Here is an 18013-nt window from a genome sequence, read left to right as displayed (position 1 = left end):
TAAAGCTTCTATATGTGTTAAAAACTGATTTAATAAAGCAGTCTTTGTAATATAAGGAATTGTTGTTTGTTTTAGAGTCAGTACAGTCCAGATAACAACAAATCAAATTAGAATGACGATAATTTTAAAATGATTATTCTGATTAATTGTTGCCTAGAAATATTTCAACAGACTTGTCGGCCCGTGCTCACTTCCCAGGATCCGGCTGAACTTACTCAATGTTGTGGGAAAATCTCATTTGGCTTCTTTTTCTTTTTTTTAGCAGACAAATGCAGTAGTTTGTTCAGTAAACTGGAAACTTTTCAACAGACTTTTACGTTTCTTTCTGAATAGTGCACACATTAAACTACATTCCCCCCCCTTATTTTAATAATATTAATAATACCAACATAATAATAATAATAATAATAATAATAATAATAATAATAATAATAATAATAATAATAATAATAATAATAATAACAATAATAATAATAATCATCTAGGTCTAAATTTAGCCATAGCACTTTTAAAAAGGTCAATTAAAGAAGAATATTAAGCTATACTTATTGTAGGCACTTCCCTGGACCTACATTGAAAATACTGATAATACTGAATACAATGCTGTATTTGGAATAGGCTTCTTAGAATACTTGAAGTTGCATTATTATAGCCTAGAAACAGAGCTAAGAAATAAAACAGCTTTATGTCTGTTTATCTATCACAAGGGAGAAGGGAGAGGTCGCACACACATTCACCACAAACGCTTTATTACTTTATTATTTTCTAATTACGGTCACTAAATTTGCTGATGATCAAATACCATAAAGTATTCCTTTGATAACACCACAAGACGAAACAGGAACTCAAAATTAAAATTCTGAAGATTGTATTCAGTTCAACACTGCGCCTAAAAGACAACGCAATGTTATTTGGACAATATACTGTCACTATGAAGGACAAATAACACTCAAGAAATATGAAGAAAATGATGAACTGATCTTTTCCACATTGGAGCAATATTTTCACTGGTTAAATATTTCAGTCATCTCACTATTGGCTTTTATTTTGGCAAGTGCTCGCATACGCTTCCTGTGAAGTCATCAAATCCACCTGTCCCAAAAGCTGAGAGCGTGTGAACATCTCGAGTCTGCACCCCGGAACACGCGAGTACAGAGTCTGCGTGGAGCCCGTTACCGCGGCGATACACACTGAACTAAACCGTCTTTTCAGTGTCACAAAGCTAAACTAAACTAAACCTGAACTTAGCCCAGCCTCAGACTGAACCGGCCTCTGAAGGGCGAGCCGAGCAGTCCCGTAAACAAAGCGTCTCCATGGATACGGGCTGCGTCACCGCGGCGCCGACGCTCTGAATGGCAGCTCGCGGTCGGGTCGCACTTTCACACACAAACTGAAGGGGCCGGCAGCTCCTTCTAGGATCGGTTACAGACGGGACAATGTAGCAACAGAAGGGCCGAATGTTAGAGAGCATTTTGTTCTAACAGGTTCAACACAGTGTCAGGCATTTTAGATTGTGCAACTATAAAAGGGCAAGACAATTTAAACTGAAAAGATTTGCAGTTCATTCAAGTCATCTCAACAATCACATTTTAATTGCCAACATTGGTGCTGCAGCTGCTGATTAATTTAGTATTCCGTGAATAATCATTGTACATATTAAATACATTATCAACCAAAGAACGCTTGAAATATGCAGATTAGAGGCTTCTAGAAAGAGAATATTTACGAACAAAGTGAATTACTGATGATGCTTTTGTTTATTTGACATTTTGACTTAATAATGTCGCCGACTGTGCGATAAAAAGGTATTCTTGCTTGCGCTTTAGAATCTGTACAGTCCACACAAAGTAACACAATACGTCTTGATAAGTTGTAATTAAGTCGATTGATTAATTCACCTATTCTTAACCACAGTTCCCCAGGTTACTTTGTACAGAAACAGTCGGGCCTCGAGGTCAAAAAGGTTAAGAACCCCTGGATTAAACGATGCAGAGTCCAAGCAAAGATTAAACAGTTTGAAGCAATATTCACATGGGAAAGAAAATGCAAATATTACTGCCGACCGTTGTTGACACGATGATTGATTCAGATTTCAGAGCAAACAGACAGACGAGAATCAAAACATCAGCGACTAATCTTCACAAAGGGCAGGAGCTTTCTTTAGATCAAAATCTGAGAGCGGCTGGATGGAAACGCTCCGAACCCGGCCAAGCAAATCAAAGTCCAAAGTATCCGACCAGACCAATGTGGACAAGTCAAGCAGCGATTCTTTCAAATGAACAGAAAACAGACATGGTGTGAGGAATTATGACTAGTTTGTGTCTGATTCTGTTTTCCCACATCTGAACAGGTCTTTACCAGGTCGTATTCCAGGCAAACCAGGGCTAAAGAAGAAGAGCAAATGATGGACTAAACCAGGTCAAATATTACTCATTATTGTGTCTTTTTATCTGGGATTCTAGGGGAAGAGTCTGAAAAAAACTTAAAACTAATAAAAGATTGGATGTTAAATGTTTTTCTTCTTCTTTAAAGTCCCCATAGCAAGTAAAATGTAATAACCAAAGACTGTGAGCCATTTTATACTTTGATTTGACATTACTGCGTCTTTAAGATAAGTAAAGAGCAACAGATGTATGAGAAGTACTGCACTGGAAAAATGTGCAACACAAGGAGTTAAAAAGTGATTAAGTAGTATTTATCTTGATTTGAGTATATCTAGACTCTTAAAATAAGATTTGCCAATGGAACAAGTAAGTTTAGTTCATATTTATAGTGTAGTAAAAAAAAATTCTCATTTCAAGTTAGAAAATGCTTGTCTTTTTCTTATTGTAAGTAAAACAAGATATTTTATGCTTGTTCCATCGTCAGTATTACTTTAAAGTACACAAGATAATACTCAAAACAAGAGAAATACTATTAATTTCAAATACTTTTAACTTTATTCTAGATGGGTATTTTCCCAGTGTAAGTAATAACAAAGTATACAGGGAATGGAAGTGAAATAATAATGAGAAATACAAATAAAACACTTTTTGAAGATATGTTTGTGTGTAAAAGATACTATTTGGTTTATATAAAAAATGGTTTCAAAGAGTCAGTTTTGAGTGGACTACAATAAAACCATGACATTAACTATTATGAATTTAAAATGAAAACAAATGCTGAGGGTGGAAAGAGTAATGTATTCCCAGCTTTCCAATGACTGCAATAATTGAAGTTAAAATGAGGATCATGTTTTTAGAAAGATATCATTAGTGTTAGACGTTTTACATGTTTGGCTGGAGTTCAAAGTCGTTCTGTAAACGGTAAATATGCGGAAAACACCTGTTGATGACAAACATGGCGGCGGAGTTTTCAGAGCGATTAAAACCAGGTTAAAAGGTTTAAAACTCACCGGATCAAAGTCCATCTTGGCGGTTCCGAAGTCCTCTGACCGAATCCCTCCTGCTCAACTGTATCCAACGACAAAAAACCCGACTTTACAGCTTGTTGACGTGGTTTTGGAGCAGCTTCTTAACTTCTCGGACGCTGAAGTGAAGACGTTTCCTTCTTAGTTTCACTTCCTGGTTCCGTCTTTTTTTTTTTTTCAAACTAAATCCCTCAGTTTCTGGTAGGGCAATAAAACCATCAACGAAAATAAACAAACAAAAAACAAGTCTGTATTTAGCTAAAAGTTACGTACTGTGTCATTTTCCATCATCAGTTTAATTTTAATTTACCCAATGTCAATAGAACAACAAGTGTGATTTTGTTGCACCAATTTGGCTCGGCTTGTTTTTAAACTGCATTAAACTCTAAGAATCACAGTGATTATTGTAAAAAAAATCTGAAAAATAAGATGTCACTGACTTGAAAGCAACATGAGCCCAATCAAATGCTGTAGTTTTGTTGTCTTTACATATTTTGCTTTTATTTTGAAGGTATGCATATATAATTGACACAATGACGTCATGCAGGTGTTCCCCTCCTGAACCATGTCCTGAACGCTTCCTACGTCTGTATTATTGCATAAACAGGGCTGGACTCCTTGTTTGCAACTGTGTTTTGACGCTTATTCTGTTTATTTTCATTTATTTTCAGTGTCGGCTCCAACAAAACTTTCCCCTCCCATTGTGGAGGTAGAATAGATGTAGATTATGAGTCCGACCTCGCATTAATAGTGTATTTGGCTTTCAGGGTTATGGGTTAAGCTATTCAGACGATGCCAAGTAAGGAATTTTAATATTGTATTGCATAGAAGAGAGAATTCAGATATTCATGGTGACTTTATGAATAAATGAAGAGTTCATGAACAAAAACCAGCCTGTATTTGTTTCTTTTTTTCTGAGAATTGGCGGATTAGGTAGATCAAAATGTACTTTCTATCCAACACAAACCAAACCAATAGGAAATCACTGAGGGACTACACCATTTTCCACATTAATATTTCAATTTCACTGCCTTTCTTTCTTTTAATGACGCATTAGTCCCTCTCCTTTTCTTAAGTCTGACAGCTCCTCAACGTCACCACCCATCTCCTCTTCTTGGACCGGTTTGGCCTCCGAAATGAGCCATGGTTGAGTTTTAAATACTGCTCATGACCTGGTGCCAGGTACTGCGGGCGGCGGCCCCGACTCACAAACGGCGAGGAATAATTGACGCCATTAAATGCATTTGGGACATTTTGCCAGCCGGCTATTCAAAAAGAGGCTAAATACTGTCCATTACTGTTGTTATAATGGGGGGAAATGTGGAGAAATTATCACTAGTTTCCCTTTTTATTCGTTCTCAAAAGTCACAGATCATACAAAAAGCCTTTTATTTCTTTTGACAATATACATTTTGTGCAGTAGCAAAGGGGAAGAAGAAGATGCCTTTTGTTTGACGCAATTATTTGACATCTTTGCTTATTCACATGAACTACAAAGTTAAAATAAGGGTGTAAAATCAGGTAGAAGAGACATCCATATGTTACAAAGTACAGGTAACAGAAAGAATTTAAAAAAAGAGTTCATGGTTCGAGCTCATTGTCCTTGTCTGATGATGATGTCTGACATGTCGTCCACATTCACAAGCTCCAGATTCTGAAAAAGAAATGTATATATGGAATTAAATATTTCGACAAAGCTCTTGACATCCAACAGACTATGTAGTAACCAATTACGCTTGAAGGATTTATTTAACATGCTTTTCTTCAAATTACCCATCTGTATGAACACTAGCCCATGTTTAAATGAAAGAAAAATCATAAAACTGTTCCATTTCCTGCTCTATTCACAATAATTTAGATGTTTTACGGGAGAAGTCACTGGAAGAGTGCAGCTGTCTGGGCAAAGCATTAAGATTCCATACAGCGTTTTGATACTTTGCTCCTCAGTCAATATTAATTAGAACGACTTAACGTTGAGAGTCTTCACGTCGAGACTGCAGGTTTGTGTTGAATGGTTAAAGCAACATCCAACTTTCAAGGCCAAGTCGGTCAATGCTCTTCAAAAGGCATTTCATTCAGCAAACGTAATCTCTCACCTTTTCATTCGCGAGATGAAGAAGAGCCACGAACGCCAGAGGCACCGACAGGTTCTGGGCCATCGTGTTTGGTAATCTGATCAAACAAGAGAAAGTGAAATGAGAGGCGTCGACTGTTGGCAAGAGCGCTGTATTGTCTCCGGAGGGTCATTTGTCTTCTGCATTCGCCCATCCTTCAATGTCGCCAAATCAAGACCTCAGCGTGAGAGTTTTAGCTTCCCGAGGACTTTTCACCATTCAAAATATATGATATACCGTTTTTAATTGTTAATATTTATCATTCCGAAAAGCCATAAATTGATACTTAGCAGTGACTTCACGCTGTATGTAGTATTTCAATGGGGGATAATTCCTCACAGTGCAAACACGGAGAGAAAGATTTATACAAAATATAATATAAATACCTTTTTCACAATTTTGGCCGGAGTGCAACTTATATTTTATACTTCGGAGCCACTTATATGTGATATTATTTGTTATTTTCACACTTGCAACTGCATTTCATACTCCAGTGCAACTTATATACGTTTTTTTTCCTTCTCGATTATGCATTTTTTGGCTGGTGCGACTTATACTCCGGAAAATACTGTAAAATTTGTTTAAACACCACATTTTCAGAAGCCTGTGTCGATAGCAGAGCTCAGCTCCTTTTTAGGCATTAGATTTTCAACAAAAAAGTGAGTGCAACTAACTGAAAAACAGTGTACTAAATCATCTTTTTAAAGTCAAATCGTGTTAAAACAAGGGAGTGTCTGCAGAGCCGCGGCGCGTGGCCGAAACTGCCATGTTATTTTTGTGCCGGCCGCGTGCCGCGGCTCCTGAAACTGCGCCGCTATTAGACCGCGTTTTAGACCGTGCCGGGTTAAGGTTAGGGTTAGGGTTAGCCATGAGGCTATAAGGGAAATGCCGCGGTCCCTGAAACTGTGCGGCTATTTGACCGTGCCGCGGCTCTCCAGCCACGGCCTATAAACAAAGCGCAGATTAAAGTCTAACAGGAGTGACAGCGCTTCAGACAGAGCTTCCTGTTAGCTTCACATCCCCAGCTCACAACATCACGTAAAAGGCTTAAATTGTGGGTTGAAAACTGAGAACCCAGAGAAAATGCTTGGGAGTCGAACCCTGAACCTTCTAGCTAATACATTTGATTGCACGGCACTTTTTAGACATTCAAATTTGTTGAAATTAAAAAAATTATGTATAATAGTACATGGTTTTGGTTGAAGCTACCCATACATTTTTCCTTAGACAAAAAAATGAGCCTATCTGTACATTCCATCTCGTTCTAGTGGTATAATGTTATGCTTGACCAGTGTATAAGGCATTTCTTTTGAGCCCAGTGGAAACCTGCCGTTACCTTTGAAGTAGGGACTTTGTGGTCTGACTGAACGCCTTCTCTCCACACACCTCTGGTTTCTCCACAGTTTCCGGCTCCTGCAGCGAAACATGAAAGTTTGAAATTAGACTGGCCTCATGTTTAATGCAGGTGAGATAAAAGTCACTGCACTTTAAGGAGACGGCTCAAAGACACTTTAAACTCACCTCCTTGGATTTCTCTGGGCTGTCTGTCAGAAGTGTCCACATGCTGTTCTTTAGTCGCTTCATGTCCATTTTCTTTGCCGTTTTAGCGTAATTTATTTCAATTTTGTTTACCTATAAAGGAACAGGAAGTATTCAAAAATGTTGGTCAGCTAAGCAGCGGCCATAAAGACAGCACTGGTCAATTAAAGTACTTTTTCACAAAACAATAGTATTTTTTTTATAAAATTGCAAATAAAGATATGTAAAATGTTTAAATTGAGAATATCGTTCGCATAAAAAAATGCTGCACTTTTGTGATTCATTGTTCTGACATTTCATATTTGTCTGACTTATAAACCTAAATTATTACGTTTAAAATCATGTTTCAACACATTTTTGTTGGATCGACAACTTAGTTTGGTTTACCGTATTTTCCGGACTATAAATTGCACCTTTTTTAATAGTTTTGGCCAACTTATACTTATATACTTATGCTCGGGAGCAACTTATATGTGATATTATTTGTTATTTTCACATTTGCAACTGCATTTCATACTCCAGTGCGACTTGTATTTTTTTTTTTCCTTCTCCATTATGCATTTTTTGGCTGGTGAGATTTATAGTCCAGAAAATACAGTATTTAAAACGTGTTTGACAAATTGACTGATTAAATTCACTGACTCGGAAAGGTTGAGGGACAAGATCGTCTTCTCCATATGTGGATACGTTGCCCGAGTCTTGTGAAGGAGGAGGTAAACTGTCGGCTGACGGCTGCGTGTCGTCTGAAGCGAAACCCTCGGCGTCGTCATCGCTGTCTCCGCCCTAAAAACAGAATTTCACAACAAGGTAACATTACGTAACATTGCAAATAATAAAACAGCCAACAACAATAACCAATAAACCAATAAACATTTTACTCTTCAAGTTCTTTCTGAGGGAAAATGAGAATTAATGACCACTAAAATGCTTTGGTGATCTATAGAGGAAGTAGGAAGAATATTCGGTTGATCAATATCTGTGATTATTCGGGTCACAATATAATCATAAAAGCCAAAATAATAATTGTGGGGATTGTAGACGGCAATGAGTGATTTCAGTTCAATCTATACACCAAAAAAGTAAACCGCTTATGGGAGAGCCAGGAGAATGAAAACTTAATTAAAAAGGTTTCTGAATTGAGTCTATTAAACTCTGTGAATGAAAGTAAATTAAGGTTTTCACTATTGTTTGGTCGAAGTGGCAATAATTATGAATATGGGTTAAATCTGGATTATTATAGCCACTTTAGCCTCTTTCTGCCAGTACTTAACCTTAAGAGGATGGGCATCTGGAAGAACAAGACAACTCTTGTTCATATTGTCCAGCTGGAAAACAGTTGCTCCATCAAACAGAAGAAAAAAATAACAAATGGCTGTGTTGTTTGGATTCCCCGCCCCGTCTCACGACCCTGAACTGTCAACCTGGATGAACTCTCTCGCCACACTAGACTCGCACACACTCTCCACACTAGACGCGCGCTCTCTCCACACTAGATGAACTCTCTTTTCGGGCTGCAACTGGAGCCTGTCTGTCCGTAGGAGTAAGATCTCTCCTTTACAGTTGTTTTCCTGGTTTCTACTTTTTGTAGTTTTTCCTCACCTAGAAGGTGGGTCAAGGGCAGGGGATGCTGGGACAGTTATCAATTTGCTTTGGCAATTTTGGCCACAACAAAAATAAATTGAATGGTACTGGAATGCATAGGAAAACCTCACACATAATGGCCATGAAGCAAAATCTGTTCTGGACTCACTTTATTCCTGCTGCCACAAAAAAACAACGTGTGGCACACTGTAGATGCACCACTGGCATAATTAAATAAATATATATAACATATTGATAAGATAATGGCAAGAAAGAATAAATACAGACCTGAAGACCTGGGCAGAAGTTGGCCGTGTCGTTTGCGTTGTTATAGTCATAATCCCCAATACCTTCCCCGAGTTCACCCGATAGCCTCTTCTGCGCTTCTTGATGTAGCTACAATGAACAGGAAAAAATTGCATGCAAATATTTATTTTATCCGACATTTACTTTGACTATTGGCGCGCTAAATTGGTCCCCTCATATGAAAGCAGACTTACGGAGCTGGAGGGCTTGAGGCTGAGCTGGGACAGCGTCTCGGGGGGGAACTGGAAGTCTGCTGGCAGAGTGGTTCTCTTTGTGCATGTGGCGAGCGCTGATTTACTGATCGTGGTAGCGGCCTGTGAAGGGGAGACACTGTAGTTATAGAACAGAGCAATGTTGGAAGATATCTGCTTTTGTACATTTATGGACAATTATCAAGATTGGATTAGCAATACATTTTCAAAAATCAAGTATTGACAGTGTAATATCACTTGAAATAATATACACAATAATACATTACATCACCTAAATGATTACAATAATCTATTCCCCCTCACACAATTATAACTCATAAGGATGTTTATCAAAACCTTTCCATCAGTATTTGCTGCTTAAGTTAAAATTGATCTCTTGCACAGTTTACAGAGATAAACATCTAGAGAACAGTCAGTGTATTTCCTGTAAAACAATGTGGTAAAAATAACAAATTTTCAAGGCTACAGAGTTTAAATGACCAAAACAGTCTGATAAAAGAGTGTGCATATGCTTAGTGGATCAAAACATATGAAAAATGTGTGTTAGTTTGTCAACAGTGTTCTGCTTACCCTTGTTGTGCGGAAATATGTGTCAAAGTTGACGTCATCACTGAATTCTATCTCAAACGCTTTCTTGGCTTTCTTTTTGGGCTTCTCTTTATCAGGCATATGGTCCACTATAGACAAAACACACAAACATTAACAAAGTAAATAATCCCTGCTGCTCTTTTACATGAAGACTGTATGCAAAAACATTTGATAAATTTATTTAAATATATATATTTTTTTAATAGTTTAAAGTCTATACAAAAATAGACATTTATTTAAGGTACTTTCTAATTGTTTGTAACCTATGATGAAGGTATGAACAAACGACAATTTAAATAACACAGGTTATGAAGTCTCTGCACCATAATACTCCAGCAAGGAGCTGAGTGGACAAAAGCTTTCTTCCCGAGCTCCATGTGGGTAAAAGGAACAGGGAATAACAGCTGATCATTTGATTCTTAGGAACAAGTGTCAACACTTGTACCGATGCAGTAATGCAAGCATTGCCTTGTAAATAAGTGTGTACCAATGTCCTTGCCTTCGAGTGGTCGGAAAAGACCCTGAACCTCATAGAAGCACGATAAAGTGTCCACCAATTGAGAAAAGGGTAGATTACCATAAAAGATGACCCCACACACACACACACACACACACACACACACACACACACACACACACACACACACACACACACACACACACACACACACACACACACACACACACACACACACACACACACACACACACACACACACACACACACACACACACACACACACACACACACACACACACACACACACACACACACACACACACACACACACACACACACACACACACACACACACACACACACACACACACACACACACACACACACACACACACACACACACCCCCACCCCCACCCCCCCACACACACACACACACGACCCAACTTGACCCTGATTTGATAGATAAGAAAAGAGGCTGAAAGCCAAGTAAATACGCAGATGTGGCTTACACTTGTGTTTTGGTTTGAATTGCCAGTAGCCGGGTCCAGCCCACGTGGCCATGGTCCTCGGGCTGAAGTAGGAGTAGTCTCTGGGCTGAGAGGACAGCTGCAGACACATGGTGGCGATGTCTCCCTCTCCGATCGGAATCACGTCTCTAGAACAGCATAACAAGTGGGGTTTAGTAGAGCACCGTTTCAAAACCTCCTAATGTACTTGAGGATTAGACGTGTCCGCACCTCCCTCTCCCGGACCCAGAGGCCTCGCAGCCCTCCTTGAACTCCTTCGGCCCGTCGTCGTAGTCACCCTGACCGTCCTCGTAATCCGCGTCAAAGTCGGGGCAGTCGTCTTCCTCTTCCTCGGGTTCAGCGTTCACGTCAAATACATGCTCTCCCTGCTTCACCTTCTCCAACAGTTGATTAATGGTCTGGAAAATTATTTAAAGCATTTTTATGTATTCTACTGACATTCAGAGGGGATATATTATGCAAATTAGCTTTCAATGAGGGTTTCCTGCTCATTAAGTTATATTTTGATTGATTAATGCACCTACCCCTATTCCCGCCCACATTCTTGTACTTGATTGTGATTATTTGACAAAAATAAGACACTTTTCAAACATAAAAACATGTAATAAGTGACAATCCGCAGCTTGTTATTGTGAAATCTCACTGAAGTTCTGCAGTTTTGAACATGAAGTCAGTGAACCAGTTTGTAGTACTAAGCCGTTTTGGATCAATATTGGCATTTACAATGAAAAACATCTAAACTTATGTTTAACTCAATATCTGCTTTATCTGAAGACCTGAAAAAATGCATAACGTCTACAACAATATGTAGCGGGTAAAATAGAAAACCTGGAGTAAGGAGAACACCGTATGACAGTTTCCTTTACCTGCTCAGGGTTCCAACTTGTGAAAGAAAAATCCTGCAGTGAGGGACAAATGGCGCTTTTCTCCTGCGAGCGCTGGAGTCCCGCTGGCAGAAACAAAAACATGTCCAATAGTGAGTCGCCGAAAGGCCAAAACAAAAACTATGCTCAGACATTTATTGAAAGGTGACATATTCTTTACCCATGAAAGGCGACGTGGGCACGGACTGTGGAGGCGGCGGGGAGTAGCAGGGTTTGGACTGGAGCGGGGTCATGTGTGAAGGGAACAGGAGCTCGCAGCGGTTGCTCTCGCTGAACAACACCGACAGGAACACTCCGGCTGTGCTGCTCTCGTCAAAGGAAGAGGCCATCTTCTGAAACATGGGGTCCACCTGGGCTCCGAGAACGTAAAGTTACATTCAACACCAGGGCTCATCGAGTATGTCAAGCAGCACGAGAAAAATACGAGTCTCTCTGCGACCATGCATTTTGTACACAATTTAGCGAATCTCAGTCTGCAATGATTTATTTATTTTTTGCCCGTTGGCTTTAGTGACAGGAAAGTACAGAGTGAAATGGGGAATGAGAGAGAAGGGAGGATATGCAGTAAATTGTCGGGAATCAAACTCACTACATTGGCTGCACTTGGCTTATTTCAGTCTTCTCTTAAATGCCCAGGGCTGGGCGTGTTTTAAATGTGCACTTTGAATAGAAATCTACCATTAAAATAAAATCTCGGTTTGAAAATGTAATTATGCTAAATGATTAATGCAAACAAAGTACTGTTACTCCGTCTGTGTGCCAGAACGTAAAATGTAGTGTTCTGGTTTTTGATTGTTAATGTGCTTTATATGAATGTCTTGTAATATGAGTGGACCCCAGGAAAAGTAGCTGCTGCTGCTGTAGGGACAAATGGATCCTTAAATAAACCATAAACAATTTCCAAAACCGTTCAACTCAATAATTGATGCCGTGTGGGAAAGATTTAGTGGAGTTGACCAATTACAAAAATGAACCACACTTTTGTTTGAAACGGCTGCATTTAAGGGCGAATATAATCATTGGTTCGAAAATAAATACATGAATGCAGACATTAGAGACCCGAGTCTTCAAATAATCAGGGATAGGGTTAGCATTTTTAATTTAGGGACCAAGTCAAATAAAAAGCAGTCAATTGAAATCTCTCATTGTTATTTGGTGAGATTGTACATACCTCACATTTCCTCTCCGACTCTGGAGCGTTGATGTTGCTTAGATTCTGCTCGACCGTTTTCTTTGGGGGTCTTTTCTTTTTCACTTGTTTTGCAGCGGGTTCTCCATCAGCAGCCTCATCATCTCCTCCCTCCTCCGATTGCCCATGTCCTGCTACAAACAGAATGCATTAGTTTCTACAGATTAGATTTTTATAGACAATAAAATCACTTAACAATTTACTGCATTACTAATATATTCTTCAGTCAGTCATACAGGATCTGTGTGATTGTGGTGATATGGATTCTCTGCCAACAGAGCTAATGCTGTGCTATTTTTATTTAATTAGATCATACAAGTGAAACATGTGGAAAGTATGGTCCGTTTTTTCTTACCATCTCCAGGTTTAGTCTCAGCTCCTAGACCACCCAGCACTCTGTAGGCATCAGCATGAACCGCATCCACTCGGACTGCATAGATCTTTGTGCTAGCATCCAGAGTGCCCGCTGCTACCTTGGAAGAAAAAACGTTTACACTGGTTATTCACATATTTACATTCCCGTCTGCATTAATTTTGTTTCATGTTAAACCTTTCAAATCAACAAACTAAGATAAGATAAGATATTCCTTTATTGTCCCACATGGGGAAATTTCATTGGTGCAACGCAGGTAGATACAGAGGTAGATACAGAAGAACAGATCACTTATAGGAAGTCTGAAAAACACTTTCAGTAGAAGATCTTCTATAAATAAATAAATAAAAACTCCCAAAACCTCCGTAAACCTAGTACGTCCATAATTAGTCTCTGATGGCAAACCAAATGACGCTTTCATGATTAAAATATGAAACGGCACACAGATTTGACACCAAAATAATCAAATCTAAATTAAATCCTTGAAAGATTGATTTAATCTCCTATAAAGTGAACCATTTTTTTTTTTTACAGGAGTGATAATAAAATAATCATACCTTGAAATTTGTGAGCTCAGAGTCCTTCTGCTTGAGTATATCAGCCATGTAATCGATCAGGTGGAGGCCAAAGGCATTTTTTGTGGTGATTTTCTACAAAGATAAAAATCATTTTTTTTTATTAAAAAAGACTTAATAGAGTTTTTAAACAGGGCATCACGTGCACAGACTGGTGGGACTTACATTCTCAGTGGAGAGTTTGATGCAGGTGGAGTAGTGCTCGGAGATCTGTGCGTTGGACAGCTTGGGCACAGCGGCAGGAGTCCCTGCAGCACTGCATATAAACAAGGGATTACCCAGAATCCCTCCACACATACATTACTGGCATAAAGTGAGTGATGGGAGGGTTTAGAACCACATCACACTTACTTCTTCTTGTGACTTTCAGAAGACTAATACATGCAATTCAATTCAACAGTTTATCGTTTGACGCCTCACCTGTGAGAAGCAGATTCATTAAAGGAACTGTCTGGGGCAGTTTGGAGGTCAATGACCCTTGATCTTCTCCTCTGACGTCTTTCTTTCTCATCATCATTGCCTGGAAATGATGCCAGCAGTGGAGTGCTGGCGGCTGCAGGAGACAAACCCTTGTTTTGCAGGGAGTTTGACGACCATCCCTGACGCACACGGGATACGGGCGTAGAGGCTGCACTCATCTTTGCTGCGTGAAAATACAAATAGAAAGATAGAGATAGACAGGCAGTGAAAATACAAATAGGGGCTTTTTCTGTTAAGTTTTAACGTTAATCACAAACATGTGAATCAACATCTTTGGTCTTTGGTGAAGGTTCATTCAGTCGACTACAACTACAACTGTCACGTGTAACGTTAATGTTACAAGCACATGAACTTACGCTATTCATGAAGATTTCACATGAATACAAGTACGGTTTACATCAGTGGGATTTACGGTAACAATTTTAAATGGTAATGGAAAGACAAGTATTACAACCTTAAAATGTAAACAAAGAGCAGCCAAACGCGACAACGCGGATCAGATCATTTAACAATAGACATGTTTAGGGTATTTTATACATTCTGTGGCGAGTTCAATTATTTGAATCACTTTTCTTGGATTTATTCTAAGAGCACAACGTAACTAACATGACTTGATGACGTTATGACTTTATAACGTTATGGCGTTAGAAGTTAGCAAAACAATGCTAGCATTATTAGCATTAGCGACAAAGCATTTTATTATAAAGTTATCCAGCGGCTCGGCCAAGATAAGTAGAGTCGTTCCAGATAAGTGGTTGAATGATGACACATACCTCACTGTTTTTGCTAAGTGTGTGAGTATTCTGGAGATAGTAAAAGTCCTTTTTCGTGTGTGTAAAGCCCAGCGCACACAGAGCACGGAGATGTTTCTTCCGGTTCAGCGTTTGAATTTTTGCGCCGAACAGTTCACGCAACGATGCATACGTCATCACGTCCCGGGCAACCCATAACTAGTAGATTAGATTTTCTTTTAAAACATCCCGTTAACCTAAGCTCATTCTTAATTACTCTCAATTTGAGATCGGGTTTTTTGTGTTTTTTGTGTGTGTGTGTGTTTTTTTTTTAACAATTAAGCAGATTTTACGTAAGCCATCCACGAGCCTGCTGCTTCTGCGCAGGTTATTTCGTGTTTTTATCACGAATTTTTCTTTGTGACATCGAATTCTTTTTTACGTCGATTTTTTTTACATCGAATCTAGCTTCCCAACAATGGTTTTGCCGAATAAGAATATAAAACCCCAGGACTAGATGGCAGTATTCAGCTGAGGTTTTATCCCTGACACGGCCCTCTGGGTTTGTCAACGACATGTTAATTGGTGACATTTTGAGGACGAGTGAAGAGACTATTGCAAATATTTTTCATCACTCTGAAACAAATCCATAGGCATGAGGGCATTGAATGGACCTAAGCCTAAGGTTTTAGGTTGAGCGTGCAAAACCTTCTTTTCTCCATGGAAATTCAACTTTTATATTTTAATATTCATGTTAAAAACATTAACAGTAAGTAAACTCCAACACCATGCACCACAATTCACAACAAACAGCTGTACCCGCTGTATCTGTGAGGGATACACATATACTGAAAGCCTTTGTTTTACCTTTTTTCCAAGACTTGGTAAAAGGAAATGTTAACCAATCTTATTTGACAAAATTGAGGGATGAAAGTGCTAGACTACCCTCTAATTCTGGTCGGTATGGACCTGAGTTGGCCACAGGCCCAGAACCACCCAGGATTTTCCTGACACACACATCCAAGGCCCATATGCACATATGGGCAAAGAAACAACATGCTAAATGCAAAACCTCTAGAAGATGAGAGAGCCACATCTACTGGGCAGAACAGCAGACCAATTAATCTACTTCCTATTTTGAGCAAAATTATAGAAAAGATTGCATTTGAACAAATTCATGAATATACAGTCAGGTGAAAGGAGCTCAGGGTAGAACCGCTGCTCCTTCACACCAAGAGGATCCAGCTGATGCGGTGCAGGCATCTGTTCTGGATGCCTCCTGGATGCCTCCCTTGGACGTGTTTCGGGCATGTCCCACTGGGGAGAGGATCCAGGGAAGACCCAGAACACCCTAGGGGACATGTGTCCCTCAGCTGGGCCGGGAACACCTTGGGACCCCCCTGGAGGAGCTCTAAGAAGTTTGTGTGGAGAGAGAAGTTTGAGCCTCCCTGCTCAGACTGCTGCCTCCACGACCTGGCCCCAGATAAAGCAGAATAAAATGGATGGATGGGCTTTTCAAGCTGCCTAGAGAGTAAAGTGCATCATAATAATTAACATAATAATTAAAATAAACAAGCAATAAACAATCAAATAAACAAGCAAAGTAAATGCGTTTGACTGAGCTTAATTTATCTTTAATGTTGACAGATTACCACAATACAATGCCATTCAATAAGCAATGAAAAACATTGCTAAAACAAAATGAGTGGATTGACAAGAGCACCAATGCACAATAACAGAATGTTTTGTTTTAGCACTGTAGTTTATTTAAATCTGCACTGCAATTTTTAAGAGGATCCCAGGAAGACTAATTAAGTGGGCTACAAAATGGGGATCCTAATAAATCAATAAAACAACAAAACCACTAGTACCACCACAATTCAGACTGGTACAGCATGGCACTGAGTGCGACATTTGTCAGGAATGCAGTCATGCTAGGAAATGTTTTGTCTAAAATTATGCCCAAAATTTAGCAACATCCATGGAGACAAGCAAGTGACTCCACCAAACCAAGTATTTTTTGGGCATTACCACTTGAATGAATTAACAAAGTAATATCATTTTCACAGGACAAGCAGGTGCCACAGCCGCCAGAAACGTACATAGTGGCAGTGTACCTTTAACATGGAAACAAAGCTCATTATTATGCAATACAAATGATTCAAATTTGATTTGGATTTTATTTGTGTGAAAGCAAATGTTCAAAACAATAGACAAATTACCAACTATTTTTGTAAAATAAGGTAATCTAGGATCTAAAATCATCTTGATCTTTGGGTCTGAGTCGCTGGTGTGCAGGGCTGTGAAGTCTTTAATGGCCTTCACAGACACTGATATATGGTCCTGACATTAAAATCGAACACCTTTTGGGCGTAATGTACATAAACAACATCAGCACACAGCCATGGGACACATACAGTATAACCCATTGCTTCACATTGTCAGGACAAACGAAGAACTTGTGACTGAGTGTTCTGCTCGGTCTATGCAGTAATGGCAAGGCAAGGCAAGGCAAGTTTATTTGTAGAGCACATTTCATACACAAGGCAATTCAAAGTGCTTCACACAACAGGAAAAATGCTTTCAAATCACAAAGAAATTACAGAAACAGAAATACAATAAAATTAACTGAATTAAAAATTATCAATCCAACTGATTGTCTAAACTAATAAAATCACAAACAAAAGAGAAGAGTGCAAAGAAAAAATCCTTTCAGTCATATGCGCAGCTAAACAAAACTGTTTTTAGCTTAGATTTGAACATTGTCAGAGTTGAAGCCTGTCTCACATCTTCAGGAAGACTGTTCCAGATTTTAGCTGCATAAAACTGAAACGCAGATTCCCCATGTTTAGTCCTGACTCTGGGCACCAGCAGGAGGCCGGTCCCTGAGGTCCTCAGAGTCCGAGATGGTTCATATGGCACTAACATATCCAAGATGTACTTTGATGCTAGGCCATGGAGAGACTTGTACACAAGCAGAGCTGCTTTAAAGTCTATTCTCTGAGCCACAGGAGCCAGTGCAGAGACCTGAGAACAGGACTAAT

At 39.2% G+C, this 18013-nt stretch overlaps 1 protein-coding gene across 2 annotated transcripts; it reads right to left on the bottom strand.

Moving 5' to 3' along the window:
* Nucleotides 1–4799: 4799 nt before the first annotated feature.
* Nucleotides 4800–14412, bottom strand: ncaph (non-SMC condensin I complex, subunit H). Of its 2 annotated transcripts, none has more exons than XM_072433669.1 (17): nt 14179–14412; nt 13924–14014; nt 13741–13833; nt 13166–13283; nt 12793–12944; nt 11782–11971; nt 11604–11686; nt 10948–11135; nt 10720–10865; nt 9732–9838; nt 9144–9263; nt 8932–9039; nt 7705–7845; nt 7045–7155; nt 6860–6936; nt 5506–5581; nt 4800–5063 (listed from the first exon to the last, which is right to left on the bottom strand). In XM_072433669.1, exons 1-17 carry the CDS (start codon nt 14394–14396, stop codon nt 5004–5006), a joined length of 2079 nt encoding a protein of 692 aa, XP_072289770.1. In that variant the 5' UTR covers nt 14397–14412; the 3' UTR covers nt 4800–5003. The 2 variants fall into 2 exon arrangements, with proteins under 2 accessions (XP_072289770.1, XP_072289771.1); XM_072433670.1 differs by having other exon boundaries at nt 12793–12941.
* Between the last annotated feature and the right edge of the window lie 3601 nt (nt 14413–18013).

The sequence above is a fragment of the Eucyclogobius newberryi genome, unplaced genomic scaffold (genome assembly GCF_026437365.1).
Source record: "Eucyclogobius newberryi isolate DKJ021-1_F unplaced genomic scaffold, fEucNew1.0.hap1 SCAF_6, whole genome shotgun sequence".
NCBI lineage: Eukaryota > Metazoa > Chordata > Actinopteri > Gobiiformes > Gobiidae > Eucyclogobius > Eucyclogobius newberryi.
Note: the sequence above shows the minus strand (reverse complement) of the source record. Positions and strands in the feature narration are given on the sequence as shown.

Bases quoted from the DNA above. Each gene is read 5' to 3' on its own strand.
- ncaph (XM_072433669.1), bottom strand. From the start codon at position 14,396: ATGAGTGCAGCCTCTACGCCCGTATCCCGTGTGCGTCAGGGATGGTCG. The intron at 9,264-9,731 runs GTAAGCAGAACA...TCCCCTTCACAG, and splicing joins CATATTTCCGCACAACAAGG to GCCGCTACCACGATCAGTAA. The intron at 5,064-5,505 runs GTGAGAGATTAC...TTTCTTTTTCAG, and splicing joins TTCATCTCGCGAATGAAAAG to AATCTGGAGCTTGTGAATGT.